Source organism: Clupea harengus, chromosome 5 (assembly GCF_900700415.2).
Source record: "Clupea harengus chromosome 5, Ch_v2.0.2, whole genome shotgun sequence".
Lineage (NCBI taxonomy): Eukaryota > Metazoa > Chordata > Actinopteri > Clupeiformes > Clupeidae > Clupea > Clupea harengus.
The window spans coordinates 7,613,620-7,640,722 of record NC_045156.1 but is presented as its reverse complement, the minus strand read 5'-3'; the positions used below and the strand labels follow the sequence as shown (position 1 = coordinate 7,640,722).

The 27,103-nt window shown below is 48.3% G+C and overlaps 1 protein-coding gene across 7 annotated transcripts in view; it reads left to right on the top strand.

Annotated features, from left to right (window-relative positions):
- The window catches only part of LOC105912182 (R3H domain-containing protein 2), a 50,276-nt gene that overhangs the window by 17,779 nt on the left and 5,394 nt on the right, over positions 1-27,103 (top strand). For 4 of the 7 annotated variants that reach the window (XM_031567541.2, XM_031567542.2, XM_031567543.2 and 1 more), the window contains exons 3-24: positions 6,526-6,790; positions 7,048-7,272; positions 8,137-8,178; positions 9,123-9,212; positions 9,826-9,949; positions 10,685-10,763; positions 11,115-11,174; positions 11,907-12,047; positions 12,719-12,827; positions 13,032-13,127; positions 13,782-13,831; positions 15,360-15,413; positions 18,401-18,633; positions 20,270-20,451; positions 20,827-20,928; positions 21,327-21,623; positions 23,872-23,998; positions 24,403-24,662; positions 24,788-24,942; positions 25,289-25,389; positions 25,919-26,088; positions 26,337-26,481. In XM_031567541.2, the coding sequence (XP_031423401.1) occupies positions 7,105-7,272; positions 8,137-8,178; positions 9,123-9,212; positions 9,826-9,949; positions 10,685-10,763; positions 11,115-11,174; positions 11,907-12,047; positions 12,719-12,827; positions 13,032-13,127; positions 13,782-13,831; positions 15,360-15,413; positions 18,401-18,633; positions 20,270-20,451; positions 20,827-20,928; positions 21,327-21,623; positions 23,872-23,998; positions 24,403-24,662; positions 24,788-24,942; positions 25,289-25,389; positions 25,919-26,088; positions 26,337-26,481 (2,785 nt within the window). In that variant the 5' untranslated portion in view covers positions 6,526-6,790; positions 7,048-7,104. The remainder of the gene's footprint in view (positions 1-6,525; positions 6,791-7,047; positions 7,273-8,136; positions 8,179-9,122; positions 9,213-9,825; positions 9,950-10,684; positions 10,764-11,114; positions 11,175-11,906; positions 12,048-12,718; positions 12,828-13,031; positions 13,128-13,781; positions 13,832-15,359; positions 15,414-18,400; positions 18,634-20,269; positions 20,452-20,826; positions 20,929-21,326; positions 21,624-23,871; positions 23,999-24,402; positions 24,663-24,787; positions 24,943-25,288; positions 25,390-25,918; positions 26,089-26,336; positions 26,482-27,103) is intronic. The other 3 variants (XM_031567544.2, XM_031567545.2, XM_031567546.2) reach the window with 3 other exon arrangements.

The following is a 27,103-nucleotide window of genomic DNA, read 5'->3' as shown; positions in this document are numbered from 1 at the left end:
GTAGGCCAGTATCTGTGCCGTACTGGACTGTTTGGATGGCTTTGTCTGAGATGTGTTGTGACTCATTTATGCACTTTTAGGCAAGTTGAAATGCAAACACAGCACTTATTCAGTAAATAAACATGGATGAGAGAGCAGTGTGCAGTGTCCAGGAGCCCAATTTGGACTTTGGCCCCTGGGAGGACCGCGCTCCACGGGGGGCCAGTGGAGGCTCAGGTCTCTCACCCTCATGAATCATCAGCACTCGTTAGTAATAGATCTGGCATAAAACCTTACAAACAGTCCATAAATAAACCAGTGTTGATTAGTAGATTGCAGATACAATCTCTTTGTGTGTGTGTGTGTGTGTGTGTTAGAGAGTGAGAGAAAGAAAGAAAGAGAGTGAGTGAGTGTGGGTGCGTATGTGGTGGATAATTGGGGAATGGGGGTGATGTGAAGAAGGTTGGGGGTGTAGAGGGAGATGGCTGCTTTTCTCTTGGTGACAGAGCCTGTTGCCATGGAGCTGGTCCTCCCATTGGTGGAGGCCCTGGCCAATAGCATAACGGCACCAACTGTTTCATCATTGAGAATTTTTTCCTTCCGTCTTCTCTCTCTCTCCCTCTCTCTCTTCCTCTGGCTGCACTCACCATCTCTCCCCTCCCATCTGTTTCCCCTCTCCAAAGCAAGAAGAACTGGTGAAATGGCATACGGTTCGTAATGGATGCTGGGTCCGAACCAGAGTCTCATCTTGCCATGCACTTCTCTCATGCAGGAGCAAAGAGACCGTTCAGAGTTTTTTCTAGAACACTCACACATTCACACTTCTACATTCACCAACTCCCCCCTCCCCCCCCCCCCCCCTCTCTCTCTCTCTCTCATTCTCGCTATCTCTCTCTTTTGCGCGTGCACAAACACTCCCACATGCACACGCACATACTGTCTTGCCCCTGTGAGAAAAACAACCTTGTTTTAAACCATGCTCTACTGATGCAAATCTGTTTCCATCTTCTCCGCTCTGCTCGACGTGCTTGATTCACTCTGCTTTTTGAATGAGCCCTGAGAATGAATGAACTGGAAACACGTGCACGTAAAACATTAACCAGCAACGCTTTAACTCCAGAATATTCACATAAAATCTCTGCCTTTTTAATATGGTCTTCGCTGTAGTGAAAGGTATCTTGCACTATGAGTCCCCACTGTTATGTGCTGGTCTTTAGGGGGAGGTGCGTGGGGTTCAGGCACTAGAGTATAAGAGTGCTGATATATATGGAAGAAGTCTGTGGTAGTCCCCTAGCTGTGCGGAAACCAGAAGTCTACTCGCCATGAAACAAAAAAGCAATAAGGCAATATTCTTGTGTGGTCTGATGATGATGCATTTTTTAGGGGATTTTCCACTGGTCGTGTGTGTGTGTGTGTGTGTGTGTGTGTGTGTGTGTGTGTGATGGTGAAAATGGATCTTGCGGGGTGGGATTTCTCTTTGGTGTTAACGCACAGTCAGCTTGCAAGATTTTTTATTTTTATTTAATCATGTCCACCCTGTGTGTGTGTGTGTGTGCGCGCCTCACTCACCTACATCCCAGTCCTCTTTCTCCCTTATCAATAATGCAAAAAGACTACCCTCTCTCTCTCTCTCTCTTTATCATTCCCTTGTTCAGCATGCAGTGAGGGTGACGTCTGTACTGGACAGTTACCTCTTTTCCCATGATGCCTCAGTTGTCACCACCCCCTCTCTCCTCTGTCATAGCGAGGATCCCCCTCTCTCTCTCTCTGTCTCTGTTTCTCTCTCTCTCTCTGCCCTCCTCCAACTGCATGCATCTGCCTCTTCGTGCTCTGGCTCTCTCTCTCTGCTTCCTCCTCTGCAAAGTGCTGATTTCTTTCTTTCTCTCTCTCTCTCTCTCTCTCTCTCACTCTTTTCTTTCTTTCTTTCTCTCTCCCTCTTTTAATGTCTCCTCTTAAATTGTCAAGCCTGCTGACGCCATCCTCCCCCACTCAGCCCACTCAGTCCTGTGGGACGAGCTCTGACTCATTCTCTCTCTCTTTCTCTTTCTCTCTCTCCATCTCCCTCTCTTTCTCTCCCTCCCTCCCTTCCTTCCTTCCTTCCTTCCTTCCTTTCTCGTCGTGTCACTTTCCCCCTCCCCTCATCTTTCGTGCTCCTCGCACTCCTTCCTCTCCCTGCACTTGCCAACACTTTCTTACGAAGCTCCATCTCTCCACAGCCTCCACCGCTGTTCTCCTTCTCTTTCACTTTTCTTCAATTTCCTGAGTATATTAAAGGACACTGCATGTTAATCACTGTTCACACAACACATGTCTGAGGGTGATGATGACCATCACCAAGTGTCACATTGCATGTCCGTGTGAAGAATGTGTTGGTTTGAACAAGCAGATCTCCGTGTGCCGTGCAGTGCCTCTGCATGTGTAGAGGGCAGAAGGAAAGTGGCTATATTTGTCAGTCAAAGAATTGAGCAGAACTGTGGTTACATGACCGTGCAGGAGTTCCTCCCTTCTGCCTACTTCTTCTTCAGCCTCCGTGTGTGTGTGTGTGTGTGTGTGTGTGTGTGTGTGTGTGTGTGTGTGTGTGTGTGTGTGTGTGTGTGTGTGTGTGTGTGTGTGTGTGTAACAGGCATTTGGACCAGGGAAATCCTCTGTGACAGATGCCACCTACATTCGCATGGACACCCCGCACACTTAAGTGCACACAAACGCACTGAAAGACACACACACACACACACACACACACAGACCGATACACACATCCAGACCATCGCAGGCTCAGAAAAGAGTGGGCATAGAGGCTCCGTAATACTGCAGATGGGGAGTGGCACTGAATTTGGGTCAGGCTTCTGTTGAGCTCTTTCCCTCACTCCCTCCCTCTGCTCAATCGGTGTGTGTGGGTGTGTGTGTGTGTGGGCGTGTGTGTGTGTCTCAGAGCGAGTATGCACTCTCACTTTGCCGTTTGCTTTGCTACCGTCTCCTCTCCATTCAGAGATTTCCAGTAGCTGTGTGCTGCTCTCCCATTCACCTGAGTGCTGAATGGAGAAGCAGGGCTCTGCTACTCTACTAAAGATGGAGCCTCACTTCCCTTTCCTGCCCGCTGTTGCTGCAGCAGCCCTCGGCTCTCAGTGAGGGGCTGCACAGATGAGTCGGTCATGGCCATACTTGGGCCATCATTCACATATATATACTGGGCTCAGGAGCAGAAGTCTCATTCAAAGTGACTTTTGGGGAGAGCAGCCCAGAGTCTATAATGAAGTTCCATTTCAAGGTGACATGAATAGTGATTTGCTGTATGTACCCACACACAAGTGTCCAGAAGCCAGCAAACCAGAGGAACACCAAAAACGGTTTGAGGATTGCATTGCCACAGCATTAGTTCCTGTTCATGCCCCTGTCATTCCAGGACAGGGAAGATTGGTGCATTAGAAAACATAGTGCTTGTTTGATGTTGGCCTGACGTTGGCAGTTAAAACATCTTTTAATTTACTTAGTTTTACAAGTTGGAAGGCCCAGTGTTTGCAGGTGGTCTGAGGGGTCCTGGAACTTTGGGTCCTTGGCAGTGCCATGCTGTCAGGATAGCTGTTGTGTCCAGCACCCCCCCTGCTGTAAGCTATTACCATCAGACCCCAGCATGCTGAAGCCTGGCATCAATGCTGGGAAGGCTTGGGTGTGGAGGTGGCCGCGGCGGCGAATGCATGTACTTTAGGGACACTAGAACCTTCACAGCGGGATCCATTTCAAGGAATGGCATGAGGATATGGAATGACTGGAAGCCACTGCTGGCACACTTTAGACATCGTGCCATGCACTCTAGCACAGCTTTGGGCAGAAGCAATTTTAGAAAATGAAGCATCTGTTTTCTTTACGCTTTAGCAGTCGTTGCCCATCTCGGACTCTTGCCCCTTATTGAGCTGCAGTCGGCGTTCCCCCCCAACCCCCCCCTCCAAACCAGCCTCTTGCCCTCTAGGAATCTCTGGCAGCCGGCCCTCTCCAAAACAATGCCACGCTCCTCTACATCCACTCCGCCTCGGTCAGCGCCGGCCTCGGTGACTCCGTGACGGTAACCCGAGACAATAGCCTGACTCATGAATCATCCGCCCACCCTGTCATCAGCCTGGGAAAATAGCCCCACCATCTACCGCACAACAGTGGGAAGTGTATGAAGGGTGTCTGTTACGTGAGCGGGGGGGGCTTAGCCTGGTCTTCAGCTGCGGTTAGAACCATTATTAGAACCGCGGTGTCGGGAAAACGCATGCTTTTTTCAGAGCCTGTCTGACTTGTCCCACAGAAATGCAGTCGTGACGTGCTAGATTGGAGAGCCACTGGGCTCATGTAGAGACTTTGGTCAGGCGGTATTGAGATGAGTTAGCTTTTAGGTTGTCGCTCCTTCTCTGCTCTATCAATATTTCTCTCTCTCTCTCTCTCTCTCCTGTTCGCCTGAACCTTCTGCGTTCCCCATATTTATTTTTAATATCACCCTTCCCTCTGCTCTTTTCTCTCCCCCACTCCCACTTTCACCATGCAAATGGCAGCAGCTGAGAATGACGATGTTGTCTCCTTGGCAACCCTCTATGCCTGTGAAAAAGAGAGAGGAAAGAGCAGAGCGATTGAGAGAGGGAGGGAGGGAGGGAGAGAAGGTGTGAGAGAACTGGAAAAAAAAGACAGGACCCATGTCAATTCATTCATGAATGCCCCTGTTCTCTCTTTCGATCTCATTGAGGCTTTCAAATTCCACTGCAGTCTCTCTCTCTCTCTCTGTCTGTCAGTCTTTCTGATGAATCGTCTCTCCTTCGGCTGGAGAACTTGAATGAGCCACTGAGGTGGTGTTTGTGCGTGTGTGCATGCATCCATCAGGTACCCATGTGTGTGAATATGTGATTGCATGTGCACTTTGGAGCAGCCTTGACTTGTCTGTGTGAGTGTGTGTGTGTGTGTGTGTGTGTTGTAGATGTTTGTCTGTGTGTGTGTTGTGTAAGTGTGTGTGGGAGTCACAGGCACTGATGCAGTGCGGAGCTGATGACGACCTCTCTCTCGCTCCCCTATGGTCTTTCCCTGTGGGAATCCCGGCGTTTCTCTCGCTACTAATCTCTCGCCTTCCTTGCAGCTCTACTCCAACTCTTTCTGTTTATCTCTTTATTTGTTTGCATCTCCATTTCTCCCTCCAGCTTCTTTTCTGTCTTCTCCTTTCTCTCGCTTGCTCGTCCGCTCGCTTGCTCCCTATTTTCTCTCCTCCCCTCCCCCTCCCTCCTCCTCTTCTTTCTGCAGTATGACGTCAGAGGCAGGGAGTCTCCCTGTGCATCTGTGCCGGGGCCTGAACAAACTCTCCTCTCCTCCCCTCCCCTCCCCTCCTCTCCTCTCCTCTCCTCTCCCCTCTCCTCTCCCGTCCTCTCATGTCCTTTCCTCGCACACAACTTGGCTCCTCATCCATCGTTCTGTCCTGAGGCTGCTTTTGGAAATGTGTTCATGATTGTGTGCACATTCATATGTTTGTGTGTGTGTGTGTGTGTGTGTGTGTGTGTGTGTGTGTGTGTGTGTGTGTGTGTGTGTGTGTGTGTGTGTGTGTGTGTGTTGGCGCTGTTACTTGTTTTTTTTTCTTTTCTCTTCCTGGGATGATGGCAGTGTCGGCCAGGTGGCATGTGGGACAGATGGATGGGTTACTCAGTTCTGCCTCCCTGTGTGCGGACACACACACACACACACACACACAGTTGCTCACTTGCACAACAATAACACACATGCTTATATAACCCTTACACACACACATTGCATGCATTGTCTCTCACTCGGTCACACATTAGCATACTAATTTAGTCTTGTGCACGATCACTAGGGGTGTAAGAAAATATCAATACATTTGAGTATTGCAATATTATGTTTTGTGATACTGTATTTATACTCAGAAACACTGTATCGATGAATGTTCTCCCCTGAAATGATATTTTACAAATCACAATATATTTCCTTGCTTTCAGTATCGTTATATATTGCAGTACCGGTATATTGAATCATAGGTCCTGTATCATGATCCGATCGTATCGCCAGATTCTTGCCAATACACAGCATAGCCTAATGGAGCACACACACACACACACACACACATAAACACAGCTCATTCATCCTGCTCTTGTTGTGGAGTTCAAGCGCAGTCTGCTGCCATTACGCACCGTGGCAGTGATGGTGTGGATGGTGGTGGTGACGCAAGGTGGATGTGGCTAATTGGCGGGTTGGCTGTGGCGACAGCGGGAGGCTGCTGTTTGAGCCGCTCTCAAGGTTGTAGTCATTAGGAGCCTGTCGGCGCAGTGCCGCACCAAATTGCATGTATGATTGAAGCGCTCCTTGGCCTGCCATTTACAGGATGTGACCCTTGTAGAACCTCCCACACACACACTTAACGTTCTTCCGGACACACACACACACACACACACACACACACACTCATACATTCATACATGTAGGCTTTTGTAATTGCCTTAGTGACAGACTGCCTTTTCCGTTTCACATTTTCTGACTCAGTCTAATATGACGTCTTTTCTCTCTCTCTTTCCACAGGTCTGTGAGTGTGTGTGTGTGTGTGTGAGAGCAAGAGAGCAAGTGCGTGCATGAGTGTGTGCGGCGGTCCCAGGATGCCACAGCAGTAGCAGTGGAAGGGCAGGTCCAGTGAGCTGCGGATTCACCTTGGTGTTTTCTCTTGTTATGGAATGCCTGTGCCCTGCCCCCTGCCCCCCCTGCCCTCTATAGGATCCTCCCTCTGTCACCCCCTGGCACCAGACACTGGCATTGCAGCCTACCTCTGCTCGCTTCTCAACGACCCCCGGTATGACTGAGCACCTAACCTCACGTCAGCAGTTAGCCCCTTCCCCTTCTGAAACATCCTGTAACTGTTGCTTGGAAACTCTGGGCAGCCTCTCACCCAAAGTGCTATTGTGTTTAAAAAAACAAAACAAAAAAGCCTTTCCTTGTAGATTAGACTTTCATATTTTAACAGCTGCAATCAGGTCACTAAATGCTTGTCATATTAACATATTGACCATGATTATTTTTTTTTCCTTTCTCCCTTCCGCCCCCATTCAGGCTCCTGTGGGTTTTTGGTGCCCGCTGCGTTTCCGCCGCCTCCTCTCCCCGGGGAAGATGTCTCTGAGCTTGGAGACGGACATCCAGAAGGAGGGGGAGAGCGGCCAGCTTGCTGACACGGGGGCAAGCAGCACATGCATAGCCAGCGCCCAGCTGCCCCAGCAGGGCAAGGAGGGCGGAGGAGATGCCCCTGAGCTTGAAGAGAATCTCCAGCAGGACTCCCAGGTGAGCTCACCCCGCCGTCGCTGTTCCACCTTCTCTCCCTCATCATCCCTCCATCTTTCTCTTTCCCCTTACTTACGTTGTTGCATGTTCCAGGCCCTCTAAGACATTGGTAGCATGACTGAAAATTCATGGTTCACTGATGATATCCAGAGCTAATGGTACCCAGAACAGAGACCAAGTCTAATACAAGGACATTGATTACATTGGTGTGTCCTGAAATGACCAGATGCATGCATGCATGGATGCATGCACGCACTCATGCACGCACAGGCCAGTTGTCACAGCCTAATCTGGACCGGTCTCCTCTTTGGGGAGAAGCCAGAGATTGGGCAACGGAAACGACCTAACCTCTTTGGAAAGATACAGGAAACTTCAAGAACCACACTACAGTAGCTCTCAGGCAGCCATTTGTCAACATGCCATGCCCTGGCTGGTTTAATGCCTCGCTGGCCCTGAGCCAGAGTGGGTATTCCTCTTTTATGAGCCATCGCTCTGACCCTGCCTCCACTGTTATGGAGTGAGGGATGGCAGTAATGCCGGCAGCTCCTCTCAAATCACACCGTTTTCACCCTTTTGGAGTAGATATATTTTCTATGTAGACACACAGGGCTGACAGAATGTTCAATGATGTGTTAGCTGACATGTTCTTTCAGCTTCACGGTAGTAAGGAACTCTTCTAGTCCGGCTTAGTTGCACTCCTAACAGTTCTCCTTCTGTAGTACCTGAAATCATGTCCTTAATTGATACGGTAATAAGCTGGTTTTCCTTCCACCTGTCTCTACTCATCTCTGTTCTTCAGCAGTAACTCATCGCCATCTTTAACACCTTTGTTCTCTCCTCTCTCTCTCTCACTCTTTTCCACAGAGGCGATCACAGAACCATGGCCATGGGAGGAAGAGAGCGAAGGTAAGCAAAACTTGTTTGATAATGTTTGCTTAAGCCAGCCGTGTCATTAGCCTAATCTTGCCCCCGAGCTAAAGCCCAGGGTCCCACCATCACTGCAAGCAGCCTCACTTTAAGCAGCCTTAGCTGTATCCCGACCTCTCCCTTTCGCCCCCCCCCCCCCCCCTCTTCCTCTCCTTCTCTCTTGTCCTCCTCTCCCCGCTCCTCTCTATGGGCAGTGGTGTCTTGGCTCATGCGAGGGAGCTGTAAGCTGCAGCTTGCCGCTCCTTATCTTAGCACAGGGATTTCTGGACCGGGGTGGTGAAGGCTTGTGCTTCTTTCACGTGTTTGTGCCCACGTGTGATGTGTTGTGTGGGTGTATTTTTTCCCCTCCCTCCCTCTCTCTCTCTCTCTCCCCTAATGGGATTGGGCCATTTTCTCTCCTTCTTCCCTAGGCTTACGCTTGTGACTGGAATTGAGTTAGTCGTTCCCTGCAAAGATAAAGTGAGGGAGAGAAAGAAAGTAGGGAGAGAGAGGGGAAAGGAGGACGAGGAGAGAATGCGCCTTTTCTGTGTTGACCTGCTTTCTTGTACTGTAGATCAGTTCTCGCTCTAGTTGGCCATGTCGCCAAGTATGTCAGCCACATATACGTACACACCCCCTCTAACTTTCAGGCCATATAATGGACTCCCTAACACTTCAAGTTCTTCGCAGGAATGTCTTTCATAACATAATCATGTATGAATCATAATCATAGCCAAGCTGATTTGTTCACACATTGACAACTATTGGTTTGGTGTGGTTCTTTGAGTTTCCCGTTACGTATTTGTCCCGGTTGTCGAAGTTAGTTGCACTGATATTTTCCTTCTTTGTCTTTTTAGAATTGAGTTGAAAAAATAATTGAAGCTGAATTGCCTCATGTAAATGTATTGCGTAATTCTCCAATATGGCTGTTTCATTCCCCCCAGTCCAATTCTAAGCTGAAGCTGGTGCGGAGTCTGGCGGTGTGTGAGGAATCCTCAGGCCCATATTCAGCAGATGGACTCCCAGAGACTCAGGTACGTTCTTAACTGCTAGTTACAAAGTCCTCCTCAATGCACTTTTGCTTGCCTTTGGAAAATGACAGGATTATCTTCAGAACAATTTGAATTAACAGAACAATTACTTATTCTCTATACCAGACTTCTGCACTGTGTGTTGCCATTGTGAGTGTGTGTGTGTGTGTGTGTGTGTGTGTGTGTGTGTGTGTGTGTGTGTGAGAGATGCGTCTTTCAGACTGTGCCTTTTATTCTCAACTTACTAGCTTCTAGTACTGGCTTCTAATGGACGTGTCAGTCATGGTCTTTAGTTCAGGGCATTAGATGGAGCATGACTGTAATTTCAGGTGCAGATGTTTACCCTGTTGAATAGATGGAGTAATGCGCCTGCAACAGTAAAGGCTTTTTCGATTGGGCCACTTAAGCCACTCATCCAGAGCTATTACTACACACCGGCACGGTCATAACATAATATAACACAAGCCCCACTTCTCAGTCTACAGCCTGCTCTTTTTCTTTCCCGTTCTTTCACAAAACGTTTTGTGTAGCCCTAGCGCAAAGATGCAATGCGTGTGGATGTGTTTGTCAGTGGCGTGCATGACGTACGAGGACCCTCGCCCTCTCTCTCTCGCAGGATATCATTCAGCTGCATATCAGCTGCCCTTCAGACAAAGAGGAGGAGAAGTCCTCCAAAGATGAGTACGAGAATGAGGAAAAGGACAAGAAGGACAAGAGTATGCGGAAGATCCTCTCCCGCGGTGAGCCTTTTTCTCTTTCTCTCTTTCTCTCTCTCTCTGCCTCTCTCTGCCTATCTCTCTCTGCCGCTCTCTCTCTCTCTCTCTCTCTCTCTCTTTCTCTGCCTCTCTCTCTCTGCCGCTCTCTCTCTCTCTGCCGCTCTCTCTCTCTCTCTCTCTCTCTCTCTCTCTCTCTCTTTCTCTGCCTCTCTCTCTCTGCCGCTCTCTCTCTCTCTGCCGCTCTCTCTCTCTCTCTTTCTCTGCCTCTCTCTCTCTCTCTCTCTCTCTCTCTCTCTGCCTCTCTCTCTCTCTCTCTGCCTCTTTCTCTCTTTCTCTTTTTCTCTCTTTCTCTCTCTCTCTCTCTCTCTGCCTATCTCTCTGACGTTTGGACGCGAGTGTGTTTATTTTTATCTCGCCAATGATTTCCGTCATGGCTTAATCATCTCCAGGCTGGGAGAGGTAATGTGCGGCGCCTCGCCCCGTGTCGTGTGTTTACCGTGCGCAAATGTCAACAGGAAATGTTCCTCTAGGATGCAGGTTGGCATTAAGCTATATTGACTGGTAGTAATAAACCAGACAAACATGGCCCGGTACCCCCACCACTATGACTCACTATGATGCTCTGCTCCCCCATCTCTAACCTGGACATCTCAAGACTTCATTTCCATACAAGTCCATACATGCCTGGTGAACACAAAGTGTGCGTGCGTGCGTGCGCGCTTAAGTGGTCTCATTTTTTTTTTCTCACCTTCCTTTCAGACTCCAGCCAAGAGTACACTGACTCCACCGGTATCGATGTGCACGAGTTCTTGGTCAACACACTGAAAAACAACCCCAGGTATACATGTTGCCTTATTGATTGCCAGTGCTTGGGCAGACACCACATTGACACAAAATAGCAGGGCTGGCCTTCTTCTCCCAGGCTATCCTTCTTCTCCCAGGCTATCCTAAAGCCAATACCGTAATGATTGCCTCAAGTGTCCAGCGCCTCTCTGCTGGCATTCTGGAGATGGCTATGCAGCCACTCATTCACTCAGGAGACCATTGGGCACACAGACTCTTTGATCTTTGTTGGGAACAGTTGGCACTGTGTTCTCACATTCTCTCTCTCTCTCTCTCTCTCTCTCCCTCCCTCTCTCTCTCTCTCTCTCTCTCTCTCTCTCTCTCTCTCTCTCTCCTACTTAAACAGGGATCGGATGATGCTGCTCAAACTGGAACAAGATATCCTGGAGTTCATTAATGACGACAAGTGAGCCAGATTGCTGTGAATGCTCCAGTCCTGTTTTAAATTTAAAGCCCCCCTGTTTGTTCTGATTATTTATAGCAGGCAGTAGTAATAGTATAATTATAGTGGATATAGTTTAATTGCATTGCTGCCAGGGCCTAGACTGGGCAGAAGTATAGTGCAATTATGGTTGCTGTGTGTGTGTGTGTGAGAGAGTGTGTCATTACTTTGTGTGTGTGTGTGTGAGAGAGTGTGTCATTACTGTGTGTGTGTGTGTGTGTGTGTGCATGCCTCTGTCATTAGTATTACTGCTGGTACTCCAGCAGAGCACCTGCTACAGCATGGTTCTTGTAAACCCAAGGTCATGTGTATATCAGTAAGCAGGACAGCTGATCAAATGTTATTCTTCGTTGAATTCTTGATCATCACCAGACTCCCTTATTCAGTTTCACTGTGTAAAAATAAATCCAAGTTCTGGCTCAGTAAAATACAAATGAAGTAATTACAGCTAGATACGGTAGCCTGAAAAGAATGGACCTGATGTCACACTGTATAGTTACAGTGTGGGTATAGGATACAGCAGATGGCTAGATATAGCCAAGCAGGTTGGTCATAAAGGCACAGACTTCTGCTTCTAGGTTGAACATGCTTATTAGTGGCTCCACTGAGCCTAGTCCACTGAGTGTTTCTGTGCCTAAAGAGAAAAAAAAGCCCACATTTCGCAGACCCATCTTTGTTTTCCGTGGCCCCCCACAGTAACCAGTACAAGAAGTTTCCTCAGATGACCTCCTACCATCGAATGCTGCTGCACAGGGTGGCAGCCTACTTCGGCATGGACCACAACGTGGACCAGACCGGCAAGGCCGTCATCATCAACAAGACGGGCAACACGCGCATGTAAGCACTCGTATACTGGACACTGACACTGGTGGTCAGAGTACGTTGTAGATGGTTAGATGTTAGTCTGATGGCGTCTAAGCAGATGGATGGGTTGATGGGTGGATGGATGGGTGGATGGATGGGTGGATGGATGGGTGGGTGGATGGGTGGATGGATGGGTGGGTGGATGGGTGGATGGATGGATGGATGGGTGGATGGATGGATGGATGGATGGATGGATGGATGGGTGGATGGGTGGGTGGATGGATGGATGGATGGGTTGATGGATGGATGGATGGGTGGGTGGATGGATGGATGGGTGGATGGGTGGGTGGATGGATGGATGGGTGGATGGGTGGGTGGATGGATGGCTGGATGGATGGATGGATGGATGGATGGGTGGATGGATGGGTGGATGGATGGATGGATGGATGGGTGGATGGATGGGTGGATGGATGGATGGGTGGATGGATGGATGGATGGATGGATGGGTGGGTGGATGGATGGATGGGTGGATGGCTAGATGATGAACTATAGTGCCAGTGCCAGAGAAGTGAGCTGGCAAACAGAGAGCATATGCACTGATGAAATGTATGCGTTCAGGGTACTTAAATGGATGAAAGATCTGTATGTGCTAATGTGAACGTTCTCTAATCATCTTTTTTTTGTCGTTCTCCGCCCTTTTCCAGCCCTGAGCAAAGGTTCTCTGAGCACATAAAGGATGAGAGAAACATGGACTTCCAGAAGAGGTTCATCCTGAAAAGGGATGATGCCAGCATGGACAAGGACGATAATCAGGTGCAGTCGTCTTTCCTTATTAGGCCTCCTAATGTCTCCCAACAAAGTCACTGTCAGTCACTCCTGTTGTATCTGTCCTGTTTCAACGGGTCTTGCATCACCACAAAAGGACGCGCTTGAATGAGGCAGCGTTCTTTAAAACTCAAATACGAGTGAGATTTTTTGATTTATAATCATATGCGGCCTTTTTGTTTCACCCATCAGATCCGTGTGCCATTGCAGGATGGGCGGCGCAGCAAGTCCATCGAGGAGCGCGAAGAGGAGTACCAACGGGTACGAGACCGGATCTTTGCCCGTGAGGTAAGTGTCTGTGGGTGAGAAGAGGAAACTAGCCAAGTCCCAACCTCTGAGTCTCTGGTCCCACGGCACTCTCTCTCAAACTCAAACTCCAGCTCCAAATGTAAGGCCCTCTACTTTAGCTGGGTGAAAGAGACGTTAGTTGTGTTTAAATGGCAATCTTCACAGTGTCGTTGTCCTCAGTATGGACAGCAGTGTAGTGAAGCGCTGCTGGTTTCCTGATCTTACACCTCACTAGAGTGCACTTTGCAGCGCGTGTCTTGGCCACAGAGGTACGCCCAGGGGAGGCCGCTCTTTGCATATTAAAGAAATGCTGTTGGCGCTGTTTCATATCTGATGGGTTATTCTTATCACATCACTCATTGGGGGGGGGGGGGGGGGGGGGGGGGGGGTTGGAGCTAGTGTGTGTTGACCAGAGACTCAGTTTGGTTTTTTTTGTCTCTTTTATTTTCTTCTCTCTTCTCTCTTTTTTCTTTATTTAATTCTTTTTTTTTTTTTTTTTTAACATGTAAAGGTTAGCTAGTGACAGGGCTGAGAGCGAGTCGATGCCTGAGAGAACAAGGGTTCATAAACATCCTTGAGTTTGTGAGTTTGGGGAATTGAGCTCAGCTAATTCTTCAGGGCAGAAACGCAGATGAGGCCGTTCGTAATGTGCAGGTGTTCTTTTCTTTTCAGTCCTCTCAAAACGGATACATCAACGACAACAGGTAAGCTCCTGCCCTGTCGTGGAGACCTTCACGTCTTGTGTTAGAGCTTGTGATGTGTGGGAGAAATCACTGCCTCTCTTATCGAAGGGAAGACACTCACACAGGTGCACACATATACACACACACACACACACACACGCTATGGGTGTGTGTTGTGGGTCTGTGTTCGCAAATCTGGCCTTATCTGTTTGGGCTCTATATTCCCTGAGGCAAAATGAGATTTGGCCTTAAAATGAGAACCTGACTATCAGCTTATATTATGTTACTAATTCAAGACCTGGGGCGGTTAATTCATGCCTTTTTTTTGCAAGCTTTGGTATTCACTGTAATAATTTAGTTCTTTCCGTGGAGCTTGTTGGCCCTTAATGGTTCTCTAACTGCTGATGGTCCTGTAGGAAAAAAAACGAAACATATGAAACAGTGATTAATGTATCTGGGGTGAATCTGGAGCCCAGCAGTGTTGCTCAGAAGTCTTGTGCATTTAAATGGGTGATTCATCCAGATGCCTCCATTTGTAAGCAATTTGCCATCAAGTCTAGAAATATGGATTTGGTAATTTCCTCTTTATTCACAAATTATTCACAATTGAGACATTAATGCATAAGACTTTTGTCACTTGGAACTGGATATCATCAGAGAAAATACGGTATGAGCAAATAGCATCAGCATTCCAGCGATAATGACAAATATTGATATTTCAGCGATACATCCTTCCCAATAGGTTTGGTCGATATGAGACAAGCAAACCCAGCCTCTTAAGAATCCTCACAGTAACTGACCAGACTGAGATGGCTGTCAGTCCAGAAGGCTTCTTTCTCATCTCCCCTCAGGAAATCACAGCCATCACTTCCTGTAGCCTCCAGAGCTTACTGGACCTGCTGGGCACATCCTATCCTATGACACATACACACACACACACACACACACACACACACACACACACACACACACACACACCACACACTTACTGATTCACTCAGTGTTCCAAAAACAGTGGCTGCCGTGTGGTCCATACACTATAGGACGGAGCCTGAACATCCAGATATATAGTGGGTTTTGTGACCGCTTATATTTTGGGCTTGCCTCAAATGCTCTTATGGATCCTATAAGGTTCCACGTGCATTAGATTTGAGGCATAATGGAGCCACTAACTAGCTTAAGCATAGGATGTGAAGATGTGCTTGTGTGGCTCTGGGGCAGCCTGGAGTGCAAGCTGGGGTGGATTTACACAAACTGCTGAGCACGGTTGAAATGGAGGGGGGGGGTTTCAAGCTTTTTGGGGGATGCTGCTTAGTTTGCATTTTTTCCTTCTTTTTCCCCCCCTCACTTTTTGTGTTGCTGGGTTTTATCGCTCCTCTGGGGGGGGGGGGAGCTCCTCATTTTGCCACCCCTGTCCCTTGCAGCCCTTGTACCTTACCCCCAGCCCCCCCCCCCCCCCCCCCCCCCCCAAAAACACACATCCCCCTCCCCTCTTCCCCTCCCCCCACCCCAGTAACCTCTAGCATTTCTCTCCAATGTAACCCAACAGACTTTCCACTGAAGGCTATTCCTCTAGTTCTCAAAAGAGGAGGCAGATCTTTAGGTACTGGGTGTGATGTGTGTTGTCATGCCCGTTTCTGTGGTTATTTTTTAATGATTATTTTTTGTGTGTTTTTTTTATTTTTTATTTTAATTTTGTATTTTTTTCCTGCTTGGCGATGGCTCTGCGCACCGTGGGGCTTGACATGCCCATGCATGGCTGCTTCGTGGGGATGTTTTTCCCTCACTTTATTTATTTATCCTTTTTACTTAATCCTCTGGAGATCCATCACCCCTGCTGCACACAGCATCACTGGGGTGTGTGTGTGTGTGTGTGTGTGTGTGTGTGTGTGTGTGTGTGTATTTGTATGTATGCAAGTGTGTGTGAATATTTGTGTGTGTGAATATTTGTTTGCGAGTCCATGTGTGTGTGGGGGGTCCCAGGGTGCTTGTTGCTATGGTGGAGGTTGCCCCGCACTGCTCCGCCGAGCCCCAGCGGCCCTGTGCTGATGGACAGGCTGCAGCATGAAGCCCTCCCAGCCCCGTCCCCCCTGCTGTCTGTCACTGCGCCCGGGTTTATATCTCTCAGCTGTTTCTTCTTGTCGTGCACTGTTTCAGCAGTATGGCATGGTGGGAGTGAGTTTGCCTAGGAGAGCCACAGTCATCGGCAGAGAGTGTGAGGAGCTGCTGCTGCTGCTGCTTTAGGCTTGTGGTTGAAACGCGAAGCCAGGCGAAGAGGTTTTCAGGTTTCGGCTGTTGCCTGCGGGTTAGAGTATCAGATTGAGAAACAGTGCAGCCTACTGCATGGGAAATGGTAGTGCATTCCCCCTTAAGAACGTATTTAAATACGCCGGTTGAAATAATATAATGTAGATTTACTGATGGTTTGAATTACGTAGTGTAGTGTCGACTTATAAATATCAGAAGTCAATGTTTGATTCCAATTATTTTGGAAAAAGAACTCATGATTACATTTTCAGAATGTGAAATGGCTTCCAGGGGGAAGAGGTGGCAGACATGTTATGGAGGAAATATTTCTGCCCATCTGCCTTCCCTTTCTTTCTACATCATCCTTCCCTCTCTCTCATCCCTGTCTCTTTCTCTCTCTTTCCTTCTGTCATCTGCGAAGTGAAAGCCACCTTCCCCTAAAATAGGCTGCGCAGCTCGCTTAAAATAGCTCATCCATTAATTACAGCCACACTAAAAAATGAATCAGACAACGTCACCTTTACCTAAAAAAAAAGAAACAAAAAAAAAAAACACACGACAGGGGAAAAGAAAGAAAGCTAGGGAGCCAGAGAAATACACACCAGTCTCAATCTGCTAGGTGGATTTGTCTCCCTTCTCCAATCCTGGAGATTTTCCTACGTTCTGTGTTTTTTTTTTTTTTAAATAGAAGTATGAGCTCAATTTAAACACATCCCACACACTCTCCCTTCCCTGTCTCTCACCTCTCAGCACCAGGGCAGGCAGGGAGATGAAGCCATCTGATCCACAGCAGCAGGCGTTCTTCTTCCTCTCCGGCTCTTCTTCCTCCTTGCTTTTCTCCCCAATTCTTCTTCCACGCAGGCTCAGGCACATAGATGGGCAGTACAGAGGACCGTGGAAACACCACAACAGGTGGACAAATTCATTTGCGCAGCTTCATGCTGGTCACTTTGCAGTCACGACGCACAAGTGAGAGAGAGGATTCATTCGGGTGTTGCTACCGTTTGCTACCCCTACAGGAGCTTGCTTTATTGAGCCCCTTATGATATGCCCTTTTCTGGCTTGTTGTGGCTTTTTCAAAAAGTATTTAGTGAATAACAATCTCTGAATTTCAAAGTGTTCAATCGGACATTTAGGGAATGCTACAGTTTATGTGTTTTGTTTTTTTGTCGTAATAAGAGTGGCTGTCCGATGGCGTATACTAGGATCTTCTACAGTCAGGCTTCTGCATTCAGATATATACATCCCATTCGCAGCAGTAGAGTCTGCATTTACTTGGTTAAACCTCCTTAAATATAGCATGTGTGGGTGTGGGTGTCAGCATATGTGTCTAATTGTTTGTATGTGTCTGTGTGCTAAGTTGAATGAACCAGTATTTGTAAGTTAACTTGGCAGTAACATTTTTAATGTGTGAGTTTGTCTATTTGTGTGAGGTTATGTGTCTTATTGTTATGTGCTAGTATGTTTTCTGCATTGTGTGTAGGATGATGGTGTGTTTGTGTATGTGTGTTTATGTCTCTATGTGAATATGTTATGTATTTTGTTTGTGTGTTGGTTGTCAACAGTATGGGTCTTTTTGGGAAGTGTACTAAGTAAACTTACTCCTAACCGTGTGTGTGTGCGCATGTTGGTGAATCGGAGTGTTATTCGAGCTGACAGGTTTTTATGTGTGTGTGTGTGTACGTGTGTACGTGTGTACGTGTGTGCGTGCACGCACTTATGCTGGGATGTCTGCATTTCTTGGATTGTGATTTTTTTTGCTTGGAATGGGGTGTTGGAAAAAGCTATGGTATTTGTGCTGAATGCTTCATTCTCCCAGAGAGTCCCAGAGAGATATCGTGTTTTTCCCCCCTGTGATCAATATTTGCCCTTTACTCTTCTCTTCCCCTCTTCCATTTCTCTCTCCTCTCTGCACCTTTTCTTTGCTCTGCTGTTCTGATCGCTCTCTCGCTCTCTCTCTCTCTCTCTCTCTCTGTCAAACTCCCCTCATTGTGTTTTTCTGTTCTCCCATCAATCTTTCTCTCTGTCCCCTCAATCTTTTCCTTTCTCACCCATTTTGATCTGTCTACTTGCAACCTTTGTCTGTCTGTATACTTCTGTCTTCACTTATTATTTCTCCTTCCCTTGCCTTCATCTACGTCTTTGTTTCTCTTCCTCTTTCTTTCGCTGTTTGCTTTCGCTCTCCCCCCCCTCACCCTCTATTCCCCCTGTCTATCCTTGTATCTCCTTTGTTTCTTTCTTTCTCTTTTCTACATTTCTCTTTCTCCTTCTCTCTCTATCTATCTATCTATCTATCTATCTATCTCCTCTCTTTCTCTCTCTTCCTCTCTCTCTCTCCGTCAGGGGGAACCGCGAGAGCTCCAGCCGGGCTTCGAGCAGCAGGCAGAGCAGCACGGACAGTGACATGAAGTGTCTGGAGCCTCGGCCGTGGAGCAGCACCGACTCGGACAGCTCCAACCGCACGCTGCGCCCGCCCGTCACCAAGGCCAGCAGCTTCTCGGGCATCTCCATCCTGACGCGCGGAGACAGCCTCGGCAGCAAGGGCTCGCAGGGCAGTGCCAGAGGCTCCCGCAACGGTACTAAACACCAGCACACTGTTGACACACACACACACACACACACACACACACACACACACACACACACACACAGCGCAACTGCAGTTTTATATGTACAGATACTCCTGTGTGCTCAGTAGGGATGGGCATTCGATTAAATTGTCTTAATCGATCGTCGGGAGAATTAACGATCGATTTTCGATTAATCATTAATATTTTTATATTAAAATTCACTATTTATAGGCTATATTAAAATGCAGTGAAAATAGAAAAAACACAGCGTGTTTCCTCATTGAGATCTTTATTACCAGATGAACAACTCTTGTGGCAGTTAAACTTACAAGATGGACAACTCTTGTGGCAGTTAAACGGGATCCGTTCAATGGTTACACTTGAAAATATGCGCTGCTGTACTCTTAAGCAGCGGAGCCGACAGCTAGAAGCCGGTGCTCATAAACACAACTGACCTTCGTTTTTTTTTCCTCTCTAACTAATTAATCTCACATTTTGAAATTCATTCATCGTGATTAAAAGTTTGTTTTCTTCTAAAGACTAAATCTTATAAATTAACGAGTAATCACGCGTGTATTTTAGACACTGTTGTTTAATTGTATTTTTTTCGTGCTCTCGCCATCAGCCAAGGAATGTATGCGAGACACAATGGTGCCCCTCGACGGTAAATCGTAAGAATTGTCCCCTGAAGCAATTCGAATCACCTCAGTCAGCCCACCGTCTTCAACTATGTTGATGGGCCGACAGTCACCGGCAACCTAAACTGCTACAGCGTTGGTAACCTTTTCACGGACTGGTCTAGTTAATTTCCTAGAGAAGTCGTGGAGTGTGGGTTGGCGACCATCTAACCTGGGACTGCTTTCTGTCGGGTGCTTTGCATTAAGGTGATAACTTAAACACGAGCTGCTTCTGTGATAGCTACATTCAGCTTGACAAATGCTACATACAACTTTAGTTTTGTCGATTGTTCTGTCATTTTGCCTCTTAAACAGAAACTTTCCGCCCAACAATCCCTCAGCTCTCTCCATCTTCAACTACCGTCTCGGTCTCTTCTATCTAACTGACTGCAGACAAGGGACGGTTTCGTGCCATGGGTCAATGCGCACCGGAAGTAAACAAAGTTGCGTTAACTGCGTTCAAATATTTGATTGCATTAATCTCCACCACAATAATCTCATAGAATAACGCGTTAACTTTGACAGCCCTAAAATAAATAAATTACACGCACACTACGCAGGAGAACATGTTTTAATCGATGAAAAAATAATTTCATCGAGGAAATTCTTAATGATCAATTAATCGATCGTCGATGAATTATGCCCATCCCTAGTGCTCAGTATATCTTGGCTTGGCTACATACTTGAACTCAAACAAGGTGGAGTTGAAGGTGGTGTTCTGTTATACTGTTCACAGCGGATCAGACAGCTGATCTTGTATAAGTAACAATAAGAAGGCGATAATAATTTGATTTAATTCTGAAGGAACATCTTGAAAAGTCCTAGGTTTTTTTTGCGTAGGCTATATGGATGCTATGAGGTCATGGTACGACTATATTATCCAAACCCCATCCGGGTAGTCTTTAAGGAACACATCTATAGCTCCCGGTTTGGCGTTCCAATGACATGCCTCTCTCACCTGGCAGCTCTTCCCCTGGCCACCCTGGACGTGTGCCCCCAGGCGCCCGCCCCCCAGGGAGGCCGCAGTCTGCTGCCATGCCCATCCAACCCGCCCCAGCAGCAGAGCCAGCAGCCCCCTCCCCCACCACAGCAGGCCCTGCTGCCCACGCCCACCCAGCACCCCATGGGCAACCACATGATGGGCCAGGTGGGCATCTCCGTTGCTACGGCTGGGGAGAAGGGCTAGTAATGCCTTGGAACTTGCCTTGTTTGTTTAAGTCCTCTACCCCTATTTTTTCGCTTTCAAGTAAATATCATTATTTCCTTCTTTTTTCCTCTTTCTTTAGCTAACAAATAATAATAACCTCTCTCAACCCCCCCTTTTTTGCATCTCCTCCTTTCTGGTCCCCTCTGTCTGCCTGTTTGCTACTATTCTCTTTATTTCCTGCCCTTTCTTCCTTTGCTTCCCTTCTTCCTTCTTCCCCCCCTTCCTCCCCCCTGTCTCTCTTTCTTTCTTTCTTTCTTTCTCTCTCTCTCTCTCTCTCTCTCTCTCTCTCTCCCCGCCTCCTCTTTCTCCTCTCAGCCGGTGGGTTCTCTGCAGCCCTCTCCACAGTCTGTCTCCTACTCCAGCCCCTCCTGTCCCCAGGTCCTCCTGCCCGTCTCTCCTCCCCAGCAGTACAACATGGTACTCCTCTCTCCATATCTCCCATATCTCCCCTCTCTCTTCTCTCCTCCTCTCTCCTCCTCTCTCTCTCTAAACACTCAGCTTCCCAACACAAACAAGTGAGGTAACTGGCAGTGACATTGGGGCACATTACACCACTTTCTTCTTTATCCAATTCTTTTGAAACTGAAATAGACATTATGCAGCAAGAGTTCATGTATATAACTGAGTAATTGTAGTGATTCTTGTGTCGCGTGTGCAATGTAGATGATATTGAATCAGATAAAATAAAAAGCAGCATGCATGTAAGTTGTTCAAGGTAAGATCTAGGGAAGATATTTCATGTAAACCCCGTCGTGTGACCAGTATGTGATGGTACTGTAATGTCCCCCCTCCCTCCATCCTTACCTGTCTGCCAGGGTGATGAGCTGACCCCTCAGTTTGGCCAGATGACCCTGAGCCGCCAGGGGTCCAGCGAGAACCCCGATGCCCAGCCCATGTACCAGACTGCGCCCGCCGTCCTCTCCCAGCACCCCCAGCCCCAGACCGGCTACATCATGGCCGCCCCCGGGGGCCAGCCCATGCCCCCTCCTTCCGGCTACCAGCCCAGCGGCGGGCACACCCACCCGCCGCCGCCCCCACCGCCTCCAGCCCAGCCTGTTATGCAGCCCCAGCCGCCTCCACAGGGCTACATGCAGCAACCTCCCCCCCAGCAGGTAAGCGCACACCTGTACCATCCCAACACCCTCAACACTGTACATGTCCAGGAAACAAAAGGATCTTCATGTGCTTTCCAGAAATTCCAGAAACAAATTTCCAGCTCTACTCGTGTGCCACCAAGGTTCTTTGAAAATCTTTGTGTAGCAGACGTTGTGTGAACGCTTCAGAGCACAGAGAGCCTGTAATCAGAGTTGTACACAGGCCGTTTTAGACCTCTTCTGTGTAGACGGGTAGAAGAGGCTTTTAAGGCTCCATGACTGCACCCTTTCTGCACTTGCTGCATGTGAACTGTGTGATGTGGCGGTGTGAGCAGTCATATGGTCAAAGCCAGCTGTTCAGGTGCCGTGTCTGTGCCTCGTAGCCTGTCTAGAGGAGGCGTAGAGCGTGTCCAGGTGGAAAGCGCAGGCCCATGGGTTCAGACGTGCGGAGGTGACGGTCCTATTATTTTGTTGTTTTTGTTTCTGGTTTGTTTGTCTGATCTGAGCTGGGTAGGGAGAGACAGCAGAGAGACTGCTGATGAGCGGAGTGCAGCTCGCTTCCCTGATGCTCTCGAGAGGCCCTCGGTCTGGCGGCTTAGTGGTGTGGCGTTACATTGCACGGCAGTGAGTTGTCACATTGTTTGTTTGCTGTCGGGTGAAGACGGTCCACACTGGCGGCGTATCGGATTCCTCTATTTCTGGCTTGGGAAAGGTTCAGTCCCGGACTCCTCTCTTCTCTCTCTCTCTCGCCGCTGTTTTCACTCAGAAACTTTTAAAATGTCATATTCTGTGGACTTGTTTCTCTTTTTGGTCTTTTGTTGCCGAGGCAGGAAGGAAGAAAAAAATGAAGCAAACAAGAGGGAGGGGGGAGCCCAACTTTGCAGTTGCGTAACCACATAAGTGTGAGAAATGTCGATGGGGGGGCTCTGCTGTGAAGTTTCTCAGCCGGCTCTTGCACTTTCCCTGCTCTCTCTCTCTCTCTCTCTCTCTCTCTCTCTCTCTCTCTCACCTCCCCCCTCTCCCACTCCGGCTGCTGTCTTGTGAAGTTGGCTCTTCCTCGAGCATCACGCGGCCCCTCTGCAGTGGAGCGGGGGTGGGTGCATCGAGCGCTGTGATCCATACGGGCTTCATCTGAAAGCCCCTGAGGAGCACACAACTGTGGGGCATTGACTTGCTGCTAGACCTCCTGGGTGTGGAATTTCACTCACACAAGCACAATTGTTATCGTATGCGAGGGCCCAGTGCGCAGGCCAAGGGCACCTTTTGGAAAATGGACAGGTAAACCTGCCCCATGCTGAGACTAGCCTAAGACTAACACATTGGACATGCCTTTGGGATAGAATTATAGAACAGTTGATTGAATGACGGTCAATAACGAACATCAGGCATCATTACCAGGGACTGTAAACCTCTGATATTGAAGTCAGTGGTCCTCATCTCAGTTTGTTTCAGTGTGCCATGAAGGGTTAATGATTCCCTCGAGGATCTTACAAGGATTTGATGTGATTGTTGCGGCCGAATTTGCTGTGAGAATTCTCAAAAATAGTTGCAGGGATTTAAAGTTAAATAGAATCGGTGTTAAATCAAAAAATGCAAATAACGCAAAAAAATCTAAATTGCAGGAAACCTTACATTTTTGAAAATGCAATATCGCAAAATCCTGCTGGGGCGGCAAGTGGTGCTTAGGAATTTGGAACAATTGGTCTTTCGTCTTCATGTGAAGCCCTACATGGCCTGGCAGAAGTGTGTGTGTGTGTGTGTGTGTGTGTGTGTGTGTGTGTGTGTGTGTGTGTGTGTGTGTGTGTGTGTGTGTGTGTGTGTGTGTGTGTGTGTGTGTGTGTGTGTGTGTGTGTGTGTATCTATGAGATGATCACATAGGGGGTGTATGGAGTGGGCACGCTGTCAGTGAAACCTGAATGGATGTGCATTATGTGCAAGCATCATCAACTCTGTGTAGGAGAGCAGACTGTGCAGCAGCTCACTGTAGATGTGTTCTCATGGGACTTAACACTCTATACCCCTCTCTCTGTCTCTCTTTCTCTCTTTCTCTTTCTCCCACACACACACACACACACACACACACACACACACACACACACACACACACACACACACACACACACACACACACACACACACACACTGTTTCTACCCATGTGTTTGTGTCTTTTATACTCGTGTTCCCTTCACCCATTCTCTCTTTATTTCCCCTCCCTCTCTCTCTCTTTCTCACTCTGCCCTTCCTCCATTCTTCTCTGTCCTTCAGATCCAGGTGTCGTACTACCCTGCAGGCCAGTACCCCAGCTCAGGGCAGCAGTACAGGCCCATGACTCACCAGGTGTCTTACCCCCAGCAGCGCGCTCAGCCCATGCCCCAACCTGCACAGCAGTCTGGTCAGTCGCCGCTCACCATGCACACCTTCATATCTCTCTCTCTCGCTCTCTGTCTCTCTGTCTCTCTGTCTCTCTCTCTCTCTCTCTCTCTCTCTCTCTCTGTATGTCCCCCTGTCTCTCCACTGCATCTGTTTGTGTCTTTGGCTCAAAGCAAGATTTAGAATGAGTGTTGTCATGATTCTGCACTGTGCAACACACACACACACACACACACACACACACACACACACACACACACACACACACACACACACACACACACACACACACAGATGGATGGACCCAAAATTTAAGAGATGGATGCTCACACTATTTATGTGTTCTGCCTTTCAGTTCAGAAGGACGACATCTGGCCATGTGCAAAAAATGGATCTGAAATGTTTTTTTTTCCCTCCCCCTATCAGCCGGTATCCAGACTATGATGCCCAGTCAACAGCCAGCGTACCAGAGCATGATGGGAGTGCAGCAGCAGCCCCAGAACCCAGGCATGATGAACCCCCAGAGGCCTAACATGGGAGGCCAGCTGCAAGGCCAGCTGCAAGGCCAGCTGCAAGGCCAGATGCAAGGCCAGCTGCAAGGCCAGATGCAAGGCCAGATGCAAGGCCAGATGCAAGGCCAGATGCAAGGCATGATGGTCCAGTATCCTCCAATGCCCTCCTATCAGGTATTTGCACTCAGAAGGATTGGTTGTTTGAATCATCTGTGTGAGTCATGGCTCGATTAGTGTATTGTTGAATTGTAATTGCGATGAAGTGGCGCCATGGTGATATGCGTGGTTCCTTCCTCTAGGTGCCAGTGGCCAATGAGAGCCAGCCGGTGGTGCAGCAGCAGTACCAGCAGCCAGTGATGGTTCCTGCCACCCAGTCGGTCCAGGGGCCCATGCCAGGCACGGCCATGCCAGTCTACTACAGTGTCCTAACGCCCACTCAGCAAAACAACACAAGGTCAGTCCTGCTTTCTCTCACACACACACACACACACACACACACACTCACCCACCATCACCCTCACTCAGATATGTATACACACACACATGCACGCACACACATACACTCAAAGCTCTCAAGGTCACTGTGGATCTTGGCCACTCATTCCTATATAGTGTAAGGCCAGACAGCACATGTCTAGGCAAGTTAAAACCACACACTGGTTTGACACAGGTGCCAGACGGCATATAACACATGGTGTCTACTTATACTCTACCTATAATTGTTTCAGTAATTGCTGTTCACACTGTTGCTTGTGGTGTGTGTGTGTGTGTGTGTGTGTGTGTGTGTGTGTGTTTTACAGTCAGTCAGTGGGCTATTTGCAGCCGGCCAGCTCTGAGCAGTATCAAATCACCCAGTCCCCCTCACCATGCAACCCCCAGCAAATGCAGCAGCAATATTCAGGTAAATATCTGTACTGAGTACACTGTATTACTTAGGTAAGGGTTAACGGCCGCCGAGGGGTCCCATTATACAAAAATATTGGACGAGGCAGAGACAAAGAACTCCACGACGTCCAATATTTTTGTGTAACTGGACACCTCAATCGCACACATGTATTTAGGCATGCATGTATAGGCCACAAAAGGAAACATTGGGTTCGGTTTAAATAGAAGCCAACCTGTTTAGTTTGTAGTACTACTTTTCATTAGTAACATACGAGGATAACGTTTGATAGTTTGCTTGGTTACAAACTATCCCATTGTTTCCAAGCCTGAATCTTTTAGCTTGCTAGCGGTTTCTGATTCTATGCTTGCCAGCTTGCTAGTTTTCCAGATAACATGTTATTTAACCATCATCTTGTTAAGAATTATTATAATTAACCAGCGCCACAAGACTACTCTCTATTTTCTTCAAGCTCTTGCCGCAAAGATCCTTTGTTCTTTCAAAATGATTAATTTATACGTTCCTTCTGTGTGTGTCTGTGTATCAGGTGTGCCACCTCCTGGCCCTGGGGTCATGGTGATGCAACTGAGTGTTCCAAACGGACCCCAGCCCACCCAGAATCCCCCCATGGTCCAGTGGAACCCCTGCAAGTACTACAGCCTGGAGCAGAGGCCTAGCAAGCCTGGGGAGCTTTACAAGCCTGACTCCAATCCACAGGTAACACACACACACACACACACACACACACACAAATCCCTCCCACTTAACACAGCCATACACACGGAGACACAAACACACACAGTGTTTTCACCATGCATGTCAGCTACTGTGATCAAATTCCTACCGTGATCAAACACTTTCATTTTATTTCCGTTTGCATCAAAGGTCCTCTAGATGTCAGTGTGACTGCAGCACTTGTGTTGTGTGCTGGCCTCTCTGTCCCCCCCCCTCCCCCTGTGCTGTAGGCCAGTAATCAGATGAGCAGTCCTCTGGCCTCCCCCACCCAGTCCCCCGCCCCATCCCCGTCAGGCAGTGTCAACAGCGTGTGCCCTGGCCTTGGCCCGCTGCCCCTCATCTCTCAGTTCCCTCGGCCTGGAGGACCCGCACAAGGTACACACACACACACACACACACACAGAGGCATGCCACTTCACGCAGGTAAGGCTGCACACTCAGTTGGCATAAACACACACACCTATGGTTTACAGTGTCATGGAAAGGGAATGCAACACCAAGAATTTAGGCCTGTGGATTGACATGGAAGTTCTGTGATACAAGGCACCTGTGTGTTATGATAAGGTGAGTATCGGCTTGATGTACATCTAGAAAGACAGAACTCCCAAGTTAACGCCCTGCCACCAGAGCAGATAGTTCAGCACTTGTATTTGTTCTTTTGTCATCGTGTCACACGACTAGAGTAATTGTGGTGTTCTGGGGTGTGAGGGTGAGCTCCTCACCCCTCATTCCCAGTGTGATGCAGTCAGACTGACACAGCGCGCGTGCGCTCACAAACAGACCGCCATCTCGCTCGTCTCAGGCTCATTCATCCGGAAGTTTCCGCCCTCTCGCCAGCCCTGGCTGGCCGCCTCGGCCGCGAGAGAACAGACGCTCCCTGGGCCTGTGACTGGCTGATGATGAGACCATTCTGTTCACCATTTGGTCACAGTGACCGTGTGTCATCGAGTATCTGTGTCCCACACACACACACACACACACACACACACACACACAC